Source organism: Saccostrea cucullata, unplaced genomic scaffold, assembly GCF_032062105.1.
Source record: "Saccostrea cucullata isolate Sc308-1 unplaced genomic scaffold, CSIRO_AGI_Scuc_v1 ctg2099, whole genome shotgun sequence".
NCBI classification, from domain to species: Eukaryota; Metazoa; Mollusca; class Bivalvia; order Ostreida; family Ostreidae; genus Saccostrea; species Saccostrea cuccullata.
Genome location: NW_026921290.1, coordinates 3,036 through 26,521, shown reverse-complemented (window position 1 = coordinate 26,521; position 23,486 = coordinate 3,036). Strand labels below are relative to the sequence as shown.

General features: G+C 34.4%; 2 protein-coding genes and 1 long non-coding RNA gene across 3 annotated transcripts; 2 read left to right on the top strand and 1 right to left on the bottom strand.

The window, feature by feature from the left end:
- Nucleotides 1-9,446: 9,446 nt before the first annotated feature.
- Nucleotides 9,447-11,663, top strand: LOC134259629 (uncharacterized). The gene has a single exon (XM_062742231.1). The coding sequence runs from the start codon at nucleotides 9,447-9,449 to the stop codon at nucleotides 11,661-11,663; it is 2,217 nt and encodes a 738-aa protein (XP_062598215.1).
- Nucleotides 11,664-11,782: 119 nt separating this feature from the next.
- Nucleotides 11,783-12,316, top strand: LOC134259628 (baculoviral IAP repeat-containing protein 7-like). The gene has a single exon (XM_062742230.1). The coding sequence runs from the start codon at nucleotides 11,783-11,785 to the stop codon at nucleotides 12,314-12,316; it is 534 nt and encodes a 177-aa protein (XP_062598214.1).
- Nucleotides 12,317-17,127: 4,811 nt separating this feature from the next.
- On the bottom strand, nucleotides 17,128-22,701 carry LOC134259635 (uncharacterized). The gene is made up of 4 exons (XR_009990390.1): nucleotides 22,404-22,701; nucleotides 21,991-22,062; nucleotides 21,045-21,172; nucleotides 17,128-19,486 (listed from the first exon to the last, which is right to left on the bottom strand). It is a non-coding gene; the product is annotated as an uncharacterized LOC134259635 (long non-coding RNA).
- Nucleotides 22,702-23,486: the final 785 nt, after the last annotated feature.

Sequence of the window (23,486 nt, the reverse complement as noted above, 5' to 3'; positions counted from 1 at the left end):
AACGAGTGATTTTTAATACTGAATGCTTTGATATATAGTAGGGATGTCAAATCGGTCAATTTTTGATACTCGGTTACTCGGACGTTTTTCCGATCGAGTACCCGGGTACTCGGTAAAAGTGTAAATAAATATGAACACGTTAATACGCAAGTTTCGAGATTATCTCCCTTGGTGCGCTCTTTCCTTGAGGAGGGGTTGCCACGTAATAAAACAGGTGGGACAGTTATTTATCACTGGATATATCGCATCATCTATATACTGGTTTATCATAACTACATAATTGTAAAGATGCACTTTTCAACTCGAGAATAACCGAATTAATGTAAAGGCGTCCTTTTTTAAAGAAAAATATCGGAACAAAAAGAAAATAGCAGTGGATGTGAGACTTTTCAGACGAGGGAAGAGAGATATGGACCTCTAATAAATACGGTACACGTGCATCTGAACATTGCACGTCGGCAATTTAAATGACACATTGATTATTTTCCTTATTATAACTTCAAAGAATCCACTAACTTTTTAGAAAATGTTTGTACAATCAAGAAAATCTTTTACTTTTTATAAAGACCAAAACGTTTCTTTCGTTTTCAAGTACCCTATAATGCAAAGTAAAATTGCAAATCTGCACAGTTGAGCTTGATAAAATCATCAAATGCATCACTGCTTAACATTATTAACTTTCTATAACTTTAAATAATTTTTAAAAGCCATAAACATCGTTCATTTATTTATGCACGTTTGTGTACAGAAAGAACCTGTCCCACCTCCATGCTGAAATGGATACGTTTTGCACCTCTATCGTAGGAGAGTTACAATCTCGAAACCCGCGTATTGATAACTGTAAAACATTGTAAACTCTTGTAGAGACAAAACCGATGGGAGGTTACCTGCAAATGCGTTGTAACAATTATGACCACTTTGTAACCGACGAAATTTAATCTAACATATTTTTAAGTTCAATTTATTTATCAGATAAATACGAGAAATAAAATCAGAAATGGTTCACAGTGTTTTTGTTTAAAAAATAATCTGTTCCGTAATTGTAATGTAACTCTTTGGTGCGTTTGATTTCCAAGTGATAAGTTGTCTGAGCTATATGTACGGTATAAACTTGATCAAGTTATCCTATAACAGAGCGGATTTATACGATCTTCGTACACTTTTTGATCGTAGATTTCATAGAATTACGATATGTATGTTGTAGTTTAGAGCAACGATGGACATAAGATTTTTAAAGCATTTGCATAAATTGGCATGTAATCAAATGCATCCAAATCAACAATCGCACGTGCAATATCGTCTGTCTCTTTCCCGAGAATTTACGGCATCTTGGAGAATTGACAAAATTATTTAATTTGTTTAAATATAATGGACCGTAAACGATGTTCAATGAAAACAAATAATTAAAGCAAACTAAATGTAAGGGAAGACGACAGTCGAAGGTGAGAAAAGCCCGGGTAGGTACATCCAGGTGTTTGGTCACGGTAATTACAGTATAAACACTGCCACAGGCGATAACGGTCATTTAGAGGCATAGGAAACCCTAATTACTGTATCAGTGTATGTACAAGTGCAATGAACATTTTACGTTTTAAAACCGATGTTTTAATGCATTAATAAATAAGCTTAGAAATATTTAAAAATATACATCCGAGTAACCGAGTACCGATTTTAGTATTCGATACTCGGACGTTCGATCGAGTACCCGGTTAACCGGGTACTCGTTGACATCCCTAATATATAGTATATTTAAATATATAGATAGTGTAGACAAGATGATATGGTCATAACGCACATGCATTCACATGCGCAAGGGTGCAATGCTAAAATTTGAATATATATATTGTCTTATTTAATGAAGCTTACAGGGAATATGGCACCAAAAGGGAGTTGGGGAGCGTTTGGGGAACATCTGTAACGGTTCCCGTTACAATTAGCACTAGTTTACTTTGACTTTTTACAATTTATTTAGCAACTGACAACTGATAAACAATTTTCTTCATTCCTCAAGGCGATGCTCCAGAAATAGACAACTAGTGAAGAAGTGCTTGTTTTTAAAAATTTGACAAATTATAATGTAACATCTGACACACAAAATATAAACGTCAGCCATTCGTATTTATTATTTTATGGAAACTCCTTCTCAATATAGTGCTGATTTATTTCTATTTTTTTTTTAAATTGCAATAAAAGAACCATCGTCTGGGAAGCCTAGTCGATAGAGCGTTCACTCCGTGATATGAAGGTCATGAGTTCTAACCTCGGCCATGACAGATCTAAATCGATTTTTAAAAAAATATGTAGCAGATGTTCCTTCACCAAGTGCTCGGAATTATGCTGTTTAGCGGGTCCTTCAGATGAGAACTTAAAATCCAAGACTCCTTTCGCGGCGGGCGTTGGCACATTAAAGATTTCTTACTGCTCAATGGCCATGAGTGCTAAGTAAAGATTTAAATTTGAAGCCCTTCGCCAGAATATGGTGAAGTTTCATTATTAGTACAAAAAATCCCAAATGGGACGTAAAACAAAACACATATATAATCTAACAATCGACAACTTGATTTTTATGCAGTAATTTACCAAGACAAATAAAGTTGACATCATTTTTAGTAAAAATAAATCTCGAATATGACGTAAAACAACATACAGTCAATCAATCAACATCTAGACCCTTTGATGCAATTTTCTTTTAACACCACTTAAGCTCTACAAATTTTTTTAAGGGCCTTTATTTCTTTATGAACGGTCGATAAAAAATGAAAATTCTAGTTTATTTTAGGTCGGAATATCAAGTGAAACATAGTTAGTACATTCTTTCAGCCAAGTTTCATGTCCGTCTAAACAACATATTTCTCATATGGTATGAAGTTCTATACAAGACAAAAAACTATTATTTCACTTTTTTATTTCAATTTAAACAAACAATAAAAACAGGAGGATAAGATATTGTACTCTTATTTCTGCACTTTTCGCACATATACATTTTTCATCAATTGAACGATTTCACATGTCTTCAAAGATGGAAGTTGATGTACAAATAAGAGCAGCAAGGTCCGAGATTGCTTCACAAAGTAATTTATTTACGTCCAGGACGATCTGAAAGATAGAAATGTCACATGTACATGTATGAAAGAACTCTTCATCAATTCAGCAAAAAAATGAGCTAAGTTACATGAAGCTTTTGAGGTAAAACATTAATCGGTGACGGTTGTTTCCTCTTTCTTTTAAGAAATGAATGTGATATTTTTTTTTCATTTGATCGAAGTATCAAAACAAAAACTTGGATTGATTGTATACTGTTTAACGTCCCTCCCCAGAATATTTCACTGACATGGAGACGTCACCATTGTTGGTGAAGGGCTGCAAATTTAGGTCTATGCTCGGCACTTACGGCCTTTGAGCAGGGAGGGATCTTTATCGTGCCACACCTGCTGTGACACGGGGCCTCGGTTTATACGGTCTCATCCAAAGGACCGCCCCATTTAGTCGCCTTTTACGACAAGCAAGGGGGTACTGAGGACCTATTCTAACCCGGATCCCCACGGGACCAAAAACTTGGAAGGTAAACGTGATCAATGCGCGTTGCGTATTGATGAAAACATTTTCCGTTCAAATTTTTTCTTTGATACTTCGATCAAAGAAAAATAATATATTACATTCATTTCTTATCATTTAATATTATGATTGTAAATTAATAAAACGAAACTTTCTTTCACTTAACTATGAAATTTACGCATCAATTGCGTATGAATACATCACAACAACGTTAACGTTTCTGATATACCTGGTATTCAAAAAGGCTAACGTATAGGCCTAACGAAAAAACAAGGTATCAAATACTGTCGTGTCATTAACAACCTTCAACAATAATTAACAGTTTTTTATATAGAAAAGTTACTGTTGTGTTATTGTATTTTGCTATATCTCAATGGGTATTTTTCCCCGCTTAGTTTGTAAACTTAAGGGGAAGCTACTCAAATATCCTAACAGTTCTAGACCACAGAAATTTTGGATTTCATTTGCGCTCCTTTTCATCTGAATTTCAAACCAAACCTGTAAATACGTATTTCAATCTGTTAATGCTGTAAAATCTGAAAGAGTCTGTTGCCGACTGTTTAAGATTGGGCTTAAAGAATTCCATCCTGCGGTGTCGTTTTCCTCGATCATTCGTTTCCTAAGAATTAACAAATGAACGGCATTTCCCAGCTTTGCTATCATAAAAACATTTCTTCACAGTTCTATTGTTCATACCAGTTATCTCAAAGACATTCATTTAACATAAGTATGCTGATTTCTTTCATTCTTCCCCAATTACTGTATTGTTGTCATGCAGACGATTTGGTTTGTTTAACAAAGGGGGATAATTAAAAAAGATACGAAAGTAGGAAATCAGTCAGAATCGTAACGGACAGGTTTCGGAATTCAGGAAAATATCCATTAAAGTAAATGTACTTCATTATTACTTCAAAAAGTAATCTGGAAGCGGAAAATATTATATAATGTAAAGACAGCCAAAGAAGATCAAGCTGCTTAGTGCAAGCGAACTCTATAGATTTTATTGATGCAGTTGTCAAAACAATTTTTTATCAAATAAGAATCAAGTATTTTATAGAAATTAAATGATTCTCTCATTCTGTTAGTAATAGCTTCATTATTTCAACTTCTTTAAATTTCAACCAGAATTAACACAAAACAACCTTTGGTAAGGGTTATTTCTAGTTTATAATATATATAAATCCTTCATAAAAACAACCAAAAAATACTGCATGTGAAACAACAGGCCATTTTCATAAAATCGTTTGATTGCCCTCTCCCGACAGACTGATCTTAAAAGGTGAGACTCAGACCTTTTTGATTTTACATTCCAGGAGACGACTTCTCTTGCATTCCTCTTATCCCACTCAACAAGTATGTTGAAATTTTCTGGAAAAAAATTCCCATATACCTACCGACCCAATATTGTTATCTTCATTCGGGAGAGGGCTAGCTGCAATAATGTAGCCCTCTCCCCCCTTTTTTGGGAGAGGGCTACAACTCCTTAGGATCTCCGTAATGGTGCAAAGCGGGAGCGATTCGCTCCCGCACGGATTTCGGCTCAAATTGTCAGTAAACGGCTATTTAATTTATATGTCTTACCTGGACTTCCAAAATGTAGTTATCCAAGACATAAATCGATCCAAAAATATACAGAACAATCCCTATATCAGTATTTTTCGTGTATGTCAACATCACAACTTAAATTTATCCGCCATGTTTACTGACCTTGACAGATTTTATTTTCGGACAGCCAATGAGATTAAGGATCTATCGGGAGCGGATTTCTTTGGAATTACCTTATATCGCTGTTTACGAAAAAATGACACATGGAATGATTTTATTTATCGATGTTTAGTGTTACTATTCATCACAATTATTTATAAACATCCACATTTACTTTATTGAGTTATTCTAAATTTCAAGCGCAAGTGTCAGTACGTCACGCGTGAACTGTCATGGCTGCTGAGTAAGCGAGAAGTAAATATACAGATTTATTTTACATGATTTTCGCGTTTAACGAGAAATGATGTCGACAGTAAATAAAAATCTGGTCTTATTAGAAGTAAGTTGAATGTAGAAACAATTAATTCTGCCTGCAGTCGCCCGTATTAAAAAAAATATTTTTGCACCATTACGGAGACGCTGTGGAATTGTAGCCCTCTCCAGAAAATATCAGATAAAAAAAAATCGGAGAGGGCTACATTATTGCAGCTAGGAGAGGGCAAGCAAACATTTTTAAAGATGGTTCTCCGCCGCCCTAATATTGGTGATATGCGAAACGGCAGATACTAAATCGGCATGTTATATAACCTTATCCAAATAAGTAAACTGCCTCTAAAAAGGGGGAACTTGCATGTACATGTATATATATATATATATATATATATTTTTCGTCCGTTTTGATATGGATCATTTGAATGCATTATTTACCGGTAAAAAAAAATATACCATCTTTCGGGACTCAATTATCACAGGGAGCCAAAATCATTCATGGAGCCGAGGTTTTAATATTTTAAAATACATTGCAAAAGAAACATTCTCATTTTTTATACCCCCGCTTGAAAAGTGGGAGGGAATACTGTAATCGGTATGTCCGTCCGTCTGTACGTCCGTCCGTCCGTCTATTACGCTTTAGGGTACCCGTCTCTTATCCGCAACTCCTCTTATACCACCGAGTGAAATTTGATGAAAATTTCACAGAATCTTTATTACATATTGCCATTGTGCATCTCCTATTTTACTTTTTGATTTGATACATATTTTGGGTTTCTCGGCTACAGCAAAACATGGACTTTGTCATCAGTTATAACCATATGAGTAGTATAAGCCTCCCCGCTAGCGCGGAAGATTCTGATTGGCTGAGAGAAAATCACGTGATTTGATTGGTTGAGGGGAAAGGGGGGTCAACTGAGTGCAGTCCTAACCCTAACTAACCCTAGCCCCCTAACCCTAACCCTAGCCCCTTAACCCTAACCCTAACCCTACCCCTAACCCGAACCCTAACCCTAACCCTAACCCCTAACTAACCCTAGCCCTAACCCTAACCCTAACCCTAAGTAACCCTAACCCCCTAGCCCTAACTAACCCTATCCCCCTTAGCCCCTTCTAACCCTAATCCCTTTTTTAACCCTAACCTATCCTATCCCCTAAATACGGGGTGCTTACATTGTTTACATGGGTACGTAGGTACTACTTTTTTTTTGTTTTTATGCTGACTATACAGGTAAAAAATGCGCCGTGTGCAAAAAACATTGCAAGAATGTGATTATGACGTCACGCTTCAGAGTCTAGACAGTCTAGCCTAACCGGTTTGAACTGGTTTTAGTGAAAACAAGAACACAGATTTTGATTTTTCAATTTTATTCAGAATGAAAATACAATTATACACTGTCTTCTTAATTTTTTCCCTCTCCTTTTTCTTTAGATTGTTTTTTCTTCAGGCGATAAAGGGATGCGACAATATACATACACTTTATAAATAGGCCTATCTGTAAAAAGTCCTTGAAGGCTGTTTTCTTTCCGAAACCTCTTTTCTTCCAATTGATAAAAACACAATCCAAGTTGAATTTTCCAGGAACTCTTCTCCAGTATTGTATAAGGTTCACTCATGATCTTCAATTGGTATTTTTGATAACCATCATATCCATTTTTTCTCTCCTTCAGACAGTATTTTTCCTCTCTGGTGTCATGATTTTTTTCATAATCTTCAGGATCCAATTCCACTCTTTTTACCAACCAAAATTTTTTGTACTTTAAATTCGGTGGCCATTTTAAATAATTTCTGTTGCGTTTATAAAAATCCTGGATGGCTTCTTCTTTAATTTTCATCCATTCTCCAAAACGTTCTCCGTTAATAGACCAACAATACTCCATTTCCTCTGTCATATTTTTTGTCTGCTCCATTTTTTTTTACCTGTGTCCAATTCCAAGTACTCACACAGAATGATCATCAATGTCCAGCGCTGGTTTATATATAGCATGGATTTATTTTAGGGTCGTGTGCAAAAATACGTTTTACCTACGTTTTTTTTTATGCTGACTATACAGGTAAATGCGCCGTGTGTAAAAAAAAAAAATATGCTGACTACACAGGTGAATACTTGGCAGCGAGCCAATTTTTTGTTTTAGGGCCGTGTGCAAAAAACTTACCTGTGCATTATGACGTCATCCACTGTATATAAATACGGTTTTCTCCGACTTTGGGTTCATTTTACCCTCAGAGCCATCACCTGATAGACATGGATTCTACTAGAGAAAAACAGGTACAGGCTCGACGCACATTGAAACGAAAAAGTACCGAAAGAGAAATAGATTTACCACCTAAACCCATTTCGGAGTATTATCACATGAGACCAGCTGAAAATTGGACCTCTCCGAAATTTAAAGCGCATGAAAATAAATATGTCGTTCATTTCGATGAATTTCCAGAAGAAGAAGAAAGCACAGCTTTCCTTCGACGATTATTCACAAACATGTTACAGGACTTCAAATCGAAAATGCAGTGTGATCCTAACGATTACCTTCAGCTGAACATAAGTCACCCATCTTTGGATTCAGACATTTCTTATGGGTTTATGCAATGTAAAGATTTAAACGAAGACGTCATTTTTAAAGAAATACAACGTGTGCAACAATCCAAAAAGGAGTTCAAAATCGGCGACGGCTCCACGAAATTCGATCTGTTACACATCGAGAATCCCCAGGGGAGTGGTGGAAACAGAACCAAACATCTACAACTGGATAAAGAAACTTTCAAGAAAAATAAACAATCCATCGTTCGGATCGTCAATCCCAATGATAAATTTTGTTTGGCTAGAGCCATCGTCGTCACTCGATTACACAGTCAGAAACCGGAACATCCAGACCCGGAATGGGAAAAACGATGGAAACGCATGAGATTAGGAGATCAATACTTAGACCAGAAACGAGAAGCCATAGCTCTCATGGAACAGGCCGGATGTGATATCACTCAAGCGTGTGGATCTGCAGAGTGGCCGAAATTACAACAGGTATTAGCTCCTCAGTATCGTCTGAAAATATTTCAGTTCAAATCTACTTCCACTAAACTCTGTTTAGAGCGCATCTTCAAAGGCTGGGGAGATGGAACTTGTTTGAACATTTTGTTAGACAACCGTCATTGCGATGCCATCATATCGATGCCGGGAGTAACGGGGAACCAATATTACTGTGATCATTGTGACGTGGGGTACACTAAATTCACAGACCATCGCTCCAAATGCCCTCATCGCTGTACCTTTTGTTTAGGACATCACCCTAATTGTCCCGATGAAGGGATCAAGATTAAATGCCAGGAATGCCATGGAATGTTTAAGAACAGGACCTGCTACGAAAATCATTTAAAACCTCATAGTAAGAAGACCAGCACTACTGTCTGCAATTTAATGGGGATATGCGAGAAATGTCAGTCCTGGATACCTAAGAAATTATTTCCTCATCACAAATGCGGAGATCAGAAACAGTGTAAGATCTGTAAGAAAATCGTCGATGCCGATCATCGGTGCTACGTTCGACAGAAGCCCAAGAAGAAGAAGAAGGGAAAAGGCACCTTAGAGTTTACCATTTATTTCGATTTCGAATGCACTCAGGAATCGGGCATTCACGTTCCTAATCTGTGTGTGGCACATCGCGTCTGTCAACATTGCGATGACTTACCCATAGACCAACCTTGTCCTCATTGTCAACACATGGGACCCCGTCAGCACCTATTTCAAGGCCCAGACACCTTAAAGAAGTTCATGGACTGGTTATTTCAACCCACTACAGGTACTAAGAATTCCACTTTAGTACACGATGGGGCCATCATCATCGCCCATAACTTCAAAGGATACGACGGACAATTCATTTTGAATTACATAGTGCATTCTTCTCCCCTGAAACCTAGCGTGATCATGAACGGGAGTAAGATCTTGTCCATGGAAATATGTGGACTCAAATTCATCGACTCTTATAGTTTCTTAACCTTTCCATTGGCCCAGATGCCCTCCGCTTTCGATTTGAAGGAAATGAAGAAAGGTTATTTCCCTCACTTTTTTAATACGGAACAGAACCAGAATTACGTGGGACCTTATCCACCGGCAGCTTTCTACAATCCGGACGAAATGACTACCAGTGGACGAAAAGCTTTTTACGAATGGTACGACCAACAGAGGGGAAAAGTGTTTGATTTCCAGAAAGAGTTTGTAGGGTATTGTATCTCGGACGTCGACATTTTACACAAATGCTGTGCACGGTTTAGAAGCACCCTCAAGAAGTTGGTCAACGTGGACCCTTTCCAGGAATCCATCACGTTTGCCAGTGCTGCTAATTTAGCGTACCGTCGAAATTTCATGCCTAAAGACAGCATTGCCATCATTCCGAACCTCGGGTATGATCCGGCACGACAATATTCGGCCAAAGCCTGTCGATGGCTCACCTGGATGAGTCATCAGAATGGATGTCACATACGACATGCCAGAAACGGAGGCGAAGTCCCGATCGGAAATTATACCGTCGACGGATACCAGGAAGCGACTCGTACCGTCTACGAATTTTACGGATGCTATTGGCACGGATGCCCCACTTGCTATCCCAGTTTACAGACGGAAACTCATCCTCACCGGACCCAATTTACTTACCAACAATTACACGAGAAAACCCTCAGAAGGACTGCGGATTTAGAGGACATGGGGTACAACGTGTGTAGTATCTGGGAGCACGATTTCGATCAACAAGTGCAACAAGATGAGACTTTACAGCAATTTGTACGAGATCTGGACATTCCGGATCCTTTGAAACCTCGAGAAGCCCTGTACGGAGGCCGGACCAATGCCACTAAATTATATTGTGATGAAGGGGACATGAGATACGTGGACGTGTGTTCCTTATACCCTTACGTATTGAAACACAGACCTTTTCCCTTAGGGCATCCCGAGATCATCACAGACGACTTCCAGGACGTGAGAAGTTATTTCGGTCTCATTCACTGTCGGGTCTTACCACCCCGAGGCCTCTTTCACCCCGTATTACCTTATCGGACGGGAGGTAAGTTATTATTTCCCTTATGTCGCACCTGTGCCCAACAACAAGACTCTACGTCTCAACACCCATGTCAACACACCGACCGGGAACGTAGTCTCACGGGTACTTGGGTGACGTGCGAATTACATAAAGCCTTGGACATGGGGTATACCTTAGAGCAAACTTACGAAGTGTGGCATTTCAAAGAACGCAGTCAAGACTTATTTAAAGAGTACATCGATACCTTCCTCAAGATCAAACAGGAAGCGTCCGGATTTCCCTCCGAATGTAAGACCTCAGAACAAGAACAAGATTACATTCGAGAAGTGTTATACAAAGAAGGATTCATGATGGACATTCTCAGTATCAAGAAGAATCCAGTGTTAAGAACCATTGCTAAACTCTTTTTAAATTGTCTGTGGGGAAAATTTGCTCAACGCTTGTTATTACCCAAAGTCAGATACTTGGACGAAGTAGAGGAATTACATCAACTCTTACAAAATTCGACGGTCGACATCAAGGGTGTGCGACTCTTAGTCAATAAAGAAGATTCCATTGAAGACAAGATTCTAGTGAATTTTCAAGACAAACAGGAATTCGTCGAAGAATGTCCCTTTGGAAACGTGATCCTAGCTTGTTTTACCACCGCCTATGCTCGCTTACATCTCTACGAGACTTTACGACCTTTAGAAGAACGGGGCCTTTATTTCGATACGGACAGTATCATTTACCAACATAAGGAAGGAGCTTTTAATCCTACTTTGGGCCATAGTTTAGGAGAATGGACCGACGAATTAGACGGGGATCACATCACTAAATTCATGTCGGCAGGTCCTAAAAATTATGCTTTCCGAACGGACAAAGGAACCGAGGTTCATAAATGCAAAGGGGTCACTCTCAACCATCGAACCTCTCAGTTGGTGTGCCCAGAGACTTTACAAAAAATGCTCATGGGAGAAATAGAGGAAATAAAAGTTCCCTATCCCAGCAAAATCCAGAGGACCCGGGATTGTGAGGTCGTGAACAAACCTTCAGAGAAAACAGTTAGAATTGTATATGACAAGAGACAAATTGTAGAGAATTATAACACTTTACCTTATGGTTATTGATATGTTTGTTTGTTTGTTTGTTTGTTTGTTACAAATAAAAAATTGAATTGTTTTTATGTGTTGTTTTTTTTTCTCTATAAAAAGGTATTCTTATTCAAAATCAAAGGTCATTTCTAATCATGGGGAGTCGCGAGCCAGACCAACCCATGCGTTTTCCCCAGTATGCTCAGCTCTCAAAGAGAGAAGCTACTTTTGAGCAGGGATGGCCAGAACCTCTCTTAGGGAAAATACCAGACCTAGCTCGAGCTGGGTTTTTCTACAGGGGAGTGAAAGATAACGCTACCTGTTTTCATTGTGGAATGACTTTAACCAATTGGGATCTTGAGGAGGATCCTTATGCAGAACATGCTTATTGGAATCCCAATTGTCCTTACATCAATCAGTATAAGGGTCGAAGCTGGGTGATGAGTATATTTGTCGGGGACTTAGAGAAGCAGGGATATAAACCTTTCATTAAGATCAAACCTCTACTGAACCCACAACCAGACGTCCAGGCTCGAGGAAAATGTCACATTTGTTTAGACGAGGAATTACAAATCGCTTTTCTACCTTGTGGACACCTATGCTGCTGTGCTTTGTGTGCTCCTTCTTTTCATTTTTGCCCCATCTGTCGTGGCGAGATTCAACAGTCCAAACGGATATTTCTGTGTTAACTATAAATAAAAGGACAGAACTCAAATTTAGTGTTTTCTATTGTTAAGCAATCAGACCTAGATTTTTTTTCAGTGATAAAAGAATGAGATTATTGAATTATTCTTAATTTAAAATTCTCTATTGGTTTTTTCCTCTGCAAGTTAAAAAATAAATACTCCAGTCTCTATATAAAAAGGAGACCTACAAATCCTAGAGATCATTTCTGATCTGAGTGAGGGACAGAGCACACACGTCATGGAAGTTTTAAACTCAGAGTATCGTTGGAAAATAGTAGAACCTAAAAAGGGTACTAGTTTAAAGGGAGAATGGATGAAAAACAAAGAGGAATGTATTCAAGATTTCTTTGATCAGAATCCAGGACAAACAGGTCTCCATGAAATCTACCTGTATAAGAGAATCAAGTTACCTGATCCCATAGGGGACAGCATCCTGCTCTTAGCAGGACCAAGACATCCCAAGTATCGGGAATTCAAATGGAAAATCAATTACGTCTTGCCTCACCAGAGAGAGGGACCCGAAAGCACTTTGTTTCAAGGGAAATGGATAGAAAAACCCGGAGATTGTATTAAAGATTATGGTAAGAAAGTGGGCCCCCTAAAAAGATACGATATCATTAACCGTGGTAACCGTTGTGAAACACACTATTTGTACATGAGGAGACCTTTTCCCATACAAAAGGAACTGAAGAAAAGTTTTGAATGTTTATTATTATAATGATGTTCTTGTTCTTGTTGTTATGAATAAAAAATAAAAGAAAAACCCAAAAATTCTAGTGTTGTTTTTCCCTATAAACACACAACTACGCGCTCTCTCTATACATTAGGTTTTGTAAGGATGACGTCACAATCAGGGATTTGAATCGCTGCCAAGTATTTACCTGTGTACATAAAAAAAAACGTAGGTCTATCGTATAGGTTTTTGCACACGGCGCCAGTATTACCTGTGTAGTCAGCATAAAAAACGTAGGTCTATCGTATATGTTTTGCACACGGCTCTTACAGTAAAGGTATATATATATATATATAAAGCGGAGCTTTATTCAAGAGGTATATATCAAACAACTCTCTCTCATTCTGAAAAAGGACACGAAACAAGTCAGACGTGTTTTCCCCCAAAAGATGCAGTATCGTTGGTATTGTGAGAGTCCCATTAGTCAGTGTATGTACATGCAAGGAGACTGGATGAAAACTAAAATAGGAGCCATCATGGATTTCTATGAAAATCATCCAGGCTATTCCCTGGACAATGTGTGGTTGGAAAAAAGAATGAAAATCCCACCTCTAACAGGATCTACAGTGAGGGTGAAAATCAACCAACATTATCAGCAATACAAATGGGTTACTTGTACTCAAAGGAATCTTCTGACACCCATCAACACCATTCGGAATGAAAGTTCATGGTTCTCGGACATTGGAGATTGTCTGAAATATTATATCAAGATGGAGAAAAAAGGACTGACGTTTCCACCTCATTATTGTCCTACAGAGTACGTGTATTGTCGCATCCCTTTTTCCCAGATTAAAGACTCGATGGAAAACAAAGGACCTGGGGTGTTGACGCGACTGATTGAGGACCGATCATCATCAGAAGAAATAGAAGTGTAAATCATTGAATAAATTTTTGAATTTTTTAAAAAGAAGTGTTGTTATAAATAGAAGGGTCACAGGTCCTGTATTTTTGTTGCTAAAGTATCTCACTAAAGTATCTCACTGAACATGGTCATCCATTTAAAACAGGTATAATTTTTTTTTTACTTCTTCAATTTTAAGGTATATAAGGTCAAAAGGATTCAATTTCACATGAACACAGTTTCATAGAAAATAAGTCTGTCTAACATAAAACAGGAAAAAAAAAAGCCATAATTTTTTTCTAAAAGGTGCTGTATTTTTGAGAGTGTGCTAATGGTTACAGAAAACTTAAGGAGAGGAAAGCCTATTTTTTTTTTAATTTATTTATTTATTCAATTGGAGTGGTACAAGTCATACATATAGTAAACAAAAAATAAGATTAAGAATGCAAACCTGCATGGCTTTTCAGTTTCACTCCTGTTTATGTATGGGTGAGGTTTATATATATATTATCCCATTATTTAATGATTTGCCATAAAAAATGCAAGACTTTAAAATGATCTGTATTCAGTTTTATACAGTTCACCTATTAGACAGTCTGGTAATCAAAAGGAAAAAAAATTTAAATGTTCAGATTTAAAAAAGAAACTTTTAGAAAATAAATTAATTTTATTAATTTAATTCGTTTGATAACTTATGTTTAATCTTTAAAATTCAGGTTTTCCTTGGACAAAAAGAAAGGGATTCAACCCCCTTCCCTACTCCCCTTGGGTGTGGGGTAAGAGTAACTTTTACACCATCCTCTTTTCATAAAAAGATTATTTTACACATCATACCCACTATCTACATGAAATGTCATGAGTTATAAAGGAAAAAAAGGGGGGGGGGTCCAATGTTCCTTAATTTAATGTGGATACATATAGTTTTAAAACATTATGACTACTTGGAAATGTATGGATCTTTTGTCTTTAGCATCCTTTAGAACAGAGATTCTTCAAAATTGCATGAGGAATTTCAACAAGTGTATGAATGATAGCTAATGCTGAATCATTATATTTTGATATTTATGGATATTCAACAGTGTGAACTTTAAATATGTATAAGTCAGACAGTTTTGGAAATTTCCATCATCAGAAAATTTTATTTGACTGTATTAAAATCAGTAATTTTAGATAAACAGTAAGAAGATTGCACATACACTGTTACTTTCACACTCTGGTATTACATATATGAAAAGTTTGAATGACTAAGGATTAATGGTAATGATTTAAAAGACATGGCATACCAAATGAATATCAAAAATACTCAGTCCTCAAGATTGAAAGTTTTAAAAGATTAAAAGTCTGAAAGTTTTTAAAATTGAAATCCTAAAAGTCTGAAAACCTAAAAGTCTGAAAAAGTCTGAATCTCAAGATTTAAATATACATATTGTGTTTTGAAGGATTGAAAGTCAGTATATGATTTTGCTCGTAAAACTCTCTAAAATGAAGAAGCCCATTCAGTGACATATTATAGAAAGAGTCTGAGATTTTATACCTAATTCCTTACAAATAAAAAAATATCACTCTGAGATCCTTAAATAATGAAGATTTTAATGTAGTAGGAATACATTGACCTTTAACCTGAAAAGTCAAAAGTGAGGTGTTAAGATATTCATGGAAAACAATGGTATAGCAAAAAATTGTGCTGATCTTTAACCTAAAAATTCAAAAATATATGAAGTTTGTTTAATTAACCTATCCATTGATGAATATTAACTAAATAATTAAATTTAGCAGATGTCCTCCTCACTTTGACCTTTTGACTAAAAACTTAATAAGGTCATTTATTTACCTTTTGTGTAACTTTGATGAGTATCTTATATGTTGGATATATTAACAAGACACAATCTAATCTGAGTAAAGAGGAAACCTGGAAAAAAGCTTTTATCCCTTTGTATGAACAAATTAATTGATGTCATACAGATATCTTAACCAGAATATCAGAATAATCTGAGGACTCTTAAATAAAAAGTTCTCATTATACTAGTCAGAAACTATTAGTCTACCTGTCAAACAAAAAATATGTCAACTCAACAAAGTAAGTAAGGTTCCTTTTCTTCAAAAAGTAAAATTTTGATGCATTGGGTAAGTGTTTGTTACTTTATGCCTATAAAGTAAAATATTTCTTCCATTTTGACTGTATGGATTAAGAACTGTTCATATAATTGAATCGAACTTATTTCTTTCATGTCATTCTTAATGTCATAGTACCCATCATTCATAATATGTACAAGTCTCAATCCTAATAGATGAATCCACATTTTGTTTTTATTTCACATCACTTGGCGGCCATATTTGAGGGAAACTCAGAATTCTCTGTCCATGTTAATTTTCTGGTGTATACCTTCATCATTTGACATAACTCATTTACTTCTTGTATTCTGATTGCCTAAATCAGAGATATTCATACATAGAAAGAGAACAAAAAATGAATACAGTGAATTTATGGCAATAATACCTACATGTTTGATACATAAATAGAAATATATTTTTTCATTTCTTTTTTACCTTTGGATTGACCCTGAATAGAGATACCATTTACTTTTTGGCAAGAGTAAACTATATACTGCTTGACTAAACATGGTTTGTATATTGAAATATGAAATGGTTTCTTTAATGCTTAAATCATTATACTACTGTCCTAGTGAGAATTATGCTCAATCAACTTTGTGAAATATTCCCAACTTCCAATGCTTTTTTATTTACATAAAAAAAAAACTGACTCAAATAAAATTGTTTTCTCATTTATTTTATATGAAATAACATGCTGACAGTGAATCTAATCATTTTTTTAAAACTGGTTCAAGTAATGTTAACAATTGTCTAAAAATGCTCAAATGTAAGTTTATTTCATACAAAAATACCTTAAGTGTATAGACTAAATGTACTTATAGATTCAATATATTGACTAACCCCTTTGTAGTAAAAAACATTTTTTAAACCTGATTTTCTTGTTTATTCTCTCATATATTTCCTAATTTGAGTATTAGCAAATTATTGATTACATGAACAAACAAATTTAAGACAAAACTACAATATATGCTGAAAACCCTGAAATGGTTACATATGTAAGATGTGTAACACATCATATACAACTTTAAAGTCTACAAGATTTTAAGCTAACCCTATTATACAATAAGACTACTTTTTTCAAAGTTATGAGAAATTCTCCACAAAAAATGTATTTATGCAAAAGATGAATGTTAGGGTACACTTTTAAAATACATTTTACATGAATCACATAAAGAACATTACAAATCATTTCTTTGTGTTTGTTTTCCTTTGGAACATCTGTGAACAAACATTCTGTTTTGTCTTTCTGATACATGAAAAGCGTTCAAAAATCATTTGGAATTGTTGTGTTAAACCCTGATATAATAATTTTAAGAGTTTCTGGTGTGTGCCCTACTTAGAATTTTTTAAATAATGTAACAGAGATGAAACTCATAATTTGATTTTTAATCAGAAATGATAAAGTTATCAGGTTTCCACATGCTTTTTTGACACATCATATACATTTATTACTGTACTAGTATGTCTTTGGTAGGAAATCAACAGAACTTATTCCACGTAACAAAAATGAAACATGTTAGAAATTGAAAGATATTTTTGTGTACCAATGCATTATATTATACAAGACAATCTCTTTCTTTCCCTGTGATGAAAAATTCTCTCCTACATATAAAATGTAGATGAACTTATTTGGATGATGCCATTTTCACATGCTAATAAGAAACTAGTTCAACTAAACTAAAAAGCAATCATTAAATTTTACAGATAATAAAGGAAAATATCAAGACAGAAAGTCCAGGAATTGAAATAACTAGTTATCATCTAAAGATGTATATGTTTGAATTTATTTTAAATTCACAAGCAAATGATATGCTGACATTTAATCTTTCAAACTTAAAAACTTTCCATACTTTTGAATGAAGATCTTAAAATCTATAGGAGTCTACCCCATGCCTACATGTATCTATTTATGACTGCAGGTATGTAAATCACCATGAAATGTTTCAAGTCAGTAATATTATCTTGTAGGAAAATGATCCAAAAATCTATAGAAAATCTCCTATCCATTCTTCACTTAAGATGTAAAGTTTGAAGGTTACAAATAATTGACAAAGGTAGTTATCTCAATAATCTCATGCTTTGACCTTGAATATTGTCCTATACAACTAAGTGCATTACTCCAAACACTACATGTGTAGTAAGAATAAAATTTATGGAATAATAAAAATATTCAACATATTATCACAGATTATAGGACACATGCATCTTTATGGGGGGAGGGGTCTTATTGAGACCTATTAAATTCAAAATAGGACAAACACAAACAAAATGTATTTACAGTTCCAGGAAAGTAAAAAAAAAAATACACCAAAGCTAGCTTCTGAATATCTGTGTCATTTTTAGGGGGTTGTAGAAATTAAAAATAAAGGATCCAATGTATAATAACCAGACATAACAACTGTCTTCAATTTGAATATGATAAATAAACAGAAACCCAAGATATTACATAATAATATTTAAATAAACACCCTTGGACATTGTACATTTGATTAATATTTTAATTCTTTCCTAAGAATTTACAACTAATTTTTATAAAGTCTATAAGTTATCACACAATTTTGAAGTTATTGCATTAAATGATTCATATCAGTAATCTCAGGAACTAACTTTTACTCAGGAGTAAATGATCCAAAAATCTATAGAAAATCTCCTATTCATTTTTTACTAATGATGTGAAGTTTGTATGTTACAAATTATTTTCAAATGTAGTCATCTCAATAATCTCATGCTTTGACCATGACAAATTATCCTATAAAACTATGTGTATTACTATAACCTGATATGTGTAGTAAGCATATGAAGTGTATGAGATGATAAATAATATTCAAGATATTATTGCATCACAGATTATTGGGCACCTACATCTTGATGTGGGATATTAAGGGACCTTTACATATTTCAATTTCTAAATTTCATTATAGGCCACAATACACACATATACACAAATAAAATATATTTACATTTCCAGGAAAGTAATAATTACATTAAATATAGCATCTGGATATCTATGTAATTTCTAAGGGGTTATAGAAATAAGATGAAAAATAAAAGGTTTAAATGTATACTTCTCATACATAACAACAGTCTTCAATAGAAATTGGTAAAAAAATAAAAGTCACATTCAGATACTTTGAAGATGGTGAGATTAAATTCATGCTTTCAGAAAATCATGTTCTCAATACTTGATTTGACTAGATCTCAGTTTAATAAATGGGTACATCTTATCCATAGTCAGTGTCTGACAGTAAAATGATACAATCCTGTTACTTTGTCATCCTGTAAACCACAGTCTATGATCGTACTGGTTAAATTCGTTGGAAATTATATTTATCTCTGTTCTTCTTAAATCCTCCATCCACCTCCTGTTTGATTTTCTTGTTTCATTGTTCCAAGAGAGGATATTCTGTTAGTCTTTGCATAATCTGATAGTCTTTCACCATTCTGAGAGTAGACATAGATCATTTCCATAAGCCCTCACTAGAGAATCCTGAAAAATAATAAAAAATAATATCTTAGTTAAAATTTTTTTCAATGTAATATAAGCTTGATGGAATTCTAAATATAGACCAAAAAAAAGTATAAAATAGTAAACATTTGTATAAACAGACCTCAGTTGTGAACTGGCTTCATTATGGGGAACAGCTTCAGCAAAGAAATGAGTAAAAACTCTAGATTAGAGGAAAGTGAATGGTTACTTAAACAGGAGGGAGGAAAAGATATCATACCACCTCCCTTGATGGTAGAACATCCTGTAGAATTTATACCACCTCCCTTGATGGAAGAAGAAGCCAATGAGGAATATAACCTTTTATTACCCATAGAAGGTAAGAATTACTTGGATTACCCTGAAAGACCTTTGACTAGAGAAGAAGAAGTCAAGTTTATAGATGATAAGAGAAAACAGTTGTCAGTAAAAAAATGTTGTTAAAGACACATGAATTTTAGCCCACAAAACCATTGGAGAAGATACAAGGATTAATGGAGGGAGTCCAAACTGAACTCTTGGAAGACATTAAGGCTCATTATGAGAGTAACTTTCCAGTGTTTGTTTATTACAAAATTATGTATTCTGATTAAAAAAAAAAGAAAAAAAAGTTTTCACTTTTATTTGTTGTGCCTTTGACCATTTAAATTGACCTTATGGTCAAGATTGTGATATATACACTCTGATAATCATCTATGATGTCTCTAGGATGTTTACCTCAAAAGATTGAATCAGGGTATTTGTGTTCAAAGAGCTGAAGAAACTTAATACAGACAGATCTAAGATTTTGGAAGCATACATATTAATGAGGTTAAAGGAGATATAACACTTGGATTCATTACTACATTATTAAAAAGAAAGAACACAAACTCATAGAAATGATATTGAAAGTACCTTTTATGAATAAAGTGTCATGCTCCAAGGTATTATTTTTATAAACAGGATAAGGTTTACAACAGTCCCATGCACTCATAAGAAGATCTTGGGTAGTAGAAACACCAGGGAATTTTATTTCCACACAATCAGATCATCTTACATCAGTTATAAGGTTACAATCTTTATACATAGTCAAGAGGGTCATTAAGATTTCTTTTCTGGTCATCCTGATGTGCTACATTATAGTATTCTTTCCCTGTGATATAATGTTAATATTAAATGGGAAATTCAGAATTCATCAGCAATTGGAGTCAAAACTTGCTATCTTTACCAACTATGATATTAAGGAAGTTGGGGGGGGGGGGTTACAAATTAGCCATATTTAACTTATTCTATAGATATGCTATCTTCAGCTGTTAACTATCATTTGGCAAAGAAAACTTTCATACATTTTAGTTTCAAACTTTGATCATGCATTTTTGTATATATATTGAAATGGAGCTCTTCTTCTTCTTCTAAAAGGAGATCAATATAGTCTAAAAATGACCATGACCACCAAGCCCTTTTTATTTAAATATATCATTTACATATCAATTCAAAATTATAAACATGCACATGTAAAAAAAATAAATAAAATAATAAATAAATAAATATATATTACAATTGTATCTCATTGAAACTTTACCTTCAAGTTTGTGTGTTTCTATGTTGGTTGACTAACTGTGTATTTCCAAAGGAAGAGCAGACAGTCTGAACTTCATAGAGAATGGATTATAGATGGTTAGGAACAATACATATCTTCCAGGTTGAGGACTGTAGAAATAAAACCATTTTGTTAATATGACAGAGTACTGTGTGAAACAATGCATGTTTAAAAATTGAACAAACATGTACAATGCCAAAAAAGTTCATGAAAATGTTTGTTTTTAATCTCAAAACAAATTGTTTTTAACATTAACTCCAGATGAGACAAGTTCATCATGTTATCTTTAGATAATAAAAAAAGCACAATTACTGTATCAATATTACAAATAAAATGATTATCAAATTAATTATTTAGACACTAAAAGACTTTTTATTAACAGCAGATTCAATTTTGGTTTAATATCTGTCAGTACTGCATACAGAAAAATACATCTTTTTTAGCATCATCACAGTACAACATGTAGTCCTACATTTTTTGAAAAGCTCATTACCAAGAAACAAAAGTGAAAATGAAAATATATGTATACCATATATCACACATATTTAGAATCAAAACAAAAAGTAAATAACTTAGAATTAAATCTTTTGTAACTTCCTCCTTTTCTCTTATTAGATTCCTAATTAATATCTCTTTGATCACCATTTAGTAAGTCTGAATTCCATGGCCATGGGTAACATACATAATGAATTATGAAATTAAATCATATAATTTATACAAAAGGACTTATTAATATTCTGAAAATCCCTTAATCATGTGTTAATATATTTTAGGTTAAATAAGAGTGTTCTTATATGAATGTAAGTTAGAGACAACAGATCACATAAGTATTACACAGTAATTAAATTAACCATATAATCATGCTTAAATGCAAAGATGACCTTCATAGGAAAAGTATAAACAATTAAAAAAAACAAGACAAACTTACCAGAGATATTCAACTATATGCCCAATAAGTCTATCCATTAAATAATCCAGTGAAATAACATCTCAGCTGATCCTGAAAAAAAATCATACAATTCAGTGATACACAATTAACCTCATTTAACAATGTAAGTAAAGCAAAGTAATTTACAGACAAAAGGGATAGAAATGTAAAAGATACCATGTATTTTACCAAAATTTAGTGAACATTTTTCTGATTGAAATTCAATCATAGAATGACCCATCAAAGAATTATTAAATGCACTCTGAGTTACATGCAGGCTAAACAACTGTAAATCACATGAAATGAGGATAAATATAGTACATTTACATTCAAAACAGAACTTTACATAATCATGGTTAAATACAAAGATGACCTTCATATAGGAAATGTAAACAAAAATAAGACAAACTTACCTGTGGAATAGGTCTGTCAGAAAGGAGATTTCAAAAATGAACACGCTCTCAACATTCACATGACAAGAATGCATCAGGATGTTTACTTCCGTGGTCATGGAAAAATTGAGCTTTATACATGGAAAGCTTCACAGTAGGAAAATCATCAAAGTAAAAGAGAGGAAAAACAAAAGATAGTCTTACATTTTTTGAAAATCTAAGTTGACTTCTTAGAAACAAAAGTGAAAATGAAACTTTAATTTTACAAGTGTATGACGTCATAATGTATAGGGTAGCTCGCTGACATGGATGACGTCACAATGCATAGGTAAGCATATTTTTTGCACACGGCCCTAAACAAACTTGAATCGCTGCCAAGTATTTACCTGTGTAGTCAGCATATTTTTTGCACACGGTCCTAAACAAACTTGAATCGGTGCCAAGTATTTACCTGTGTAGTCAGCATAAAAAAACGTAGGTAAAAGGTATTTTTGCACACGACCCTAAAATAAATCCAAGCTATATATATAAACCAGCGCTGGACATTGATGATCATTCTGTGTGAGTACTTGGAATTGGACACAGGTAAAAAAAAAATGGAGCAGACAAAAAATATGACAGAGGAAATGGAGTATTGTTGGTCTATTAACGGAGAACGTTTTGGAGAATGGATGAAAATTAAAGAAGAAGCCATCCAGGATTTTTATAAACGCAACAGAAATTATTTAAAATGGCCACCGAATTTAAAGTACAAAAAATTTTGGTTGGTAAAAAGAGTGGAATTGGATCCTGAAGATTATGAAAAAAATCATGACACCAGAGAGGAAAAATACTGTCTGAAGGAGAGAAAAAATGGATATGATGGTTATCAAAAATACCAATTGAAGATCATGAGTGAACCTTATACAATACTGGAGAAGAGTTCCTGGAAAATTCAACTTGGATTGTGTTTTTATCAATTGGAAGAAAAGAGGTTTCGGAAAGAAAACAGCCTTCAAGGACTTTTTACAGATAGGCCTATTTATAAAGTGTATGTATATTGTCGCATCCCTTTATCGCCTGAAGAAAAAACAATCTAAAGAAAAAGGAGAGGGAAAAAATTAA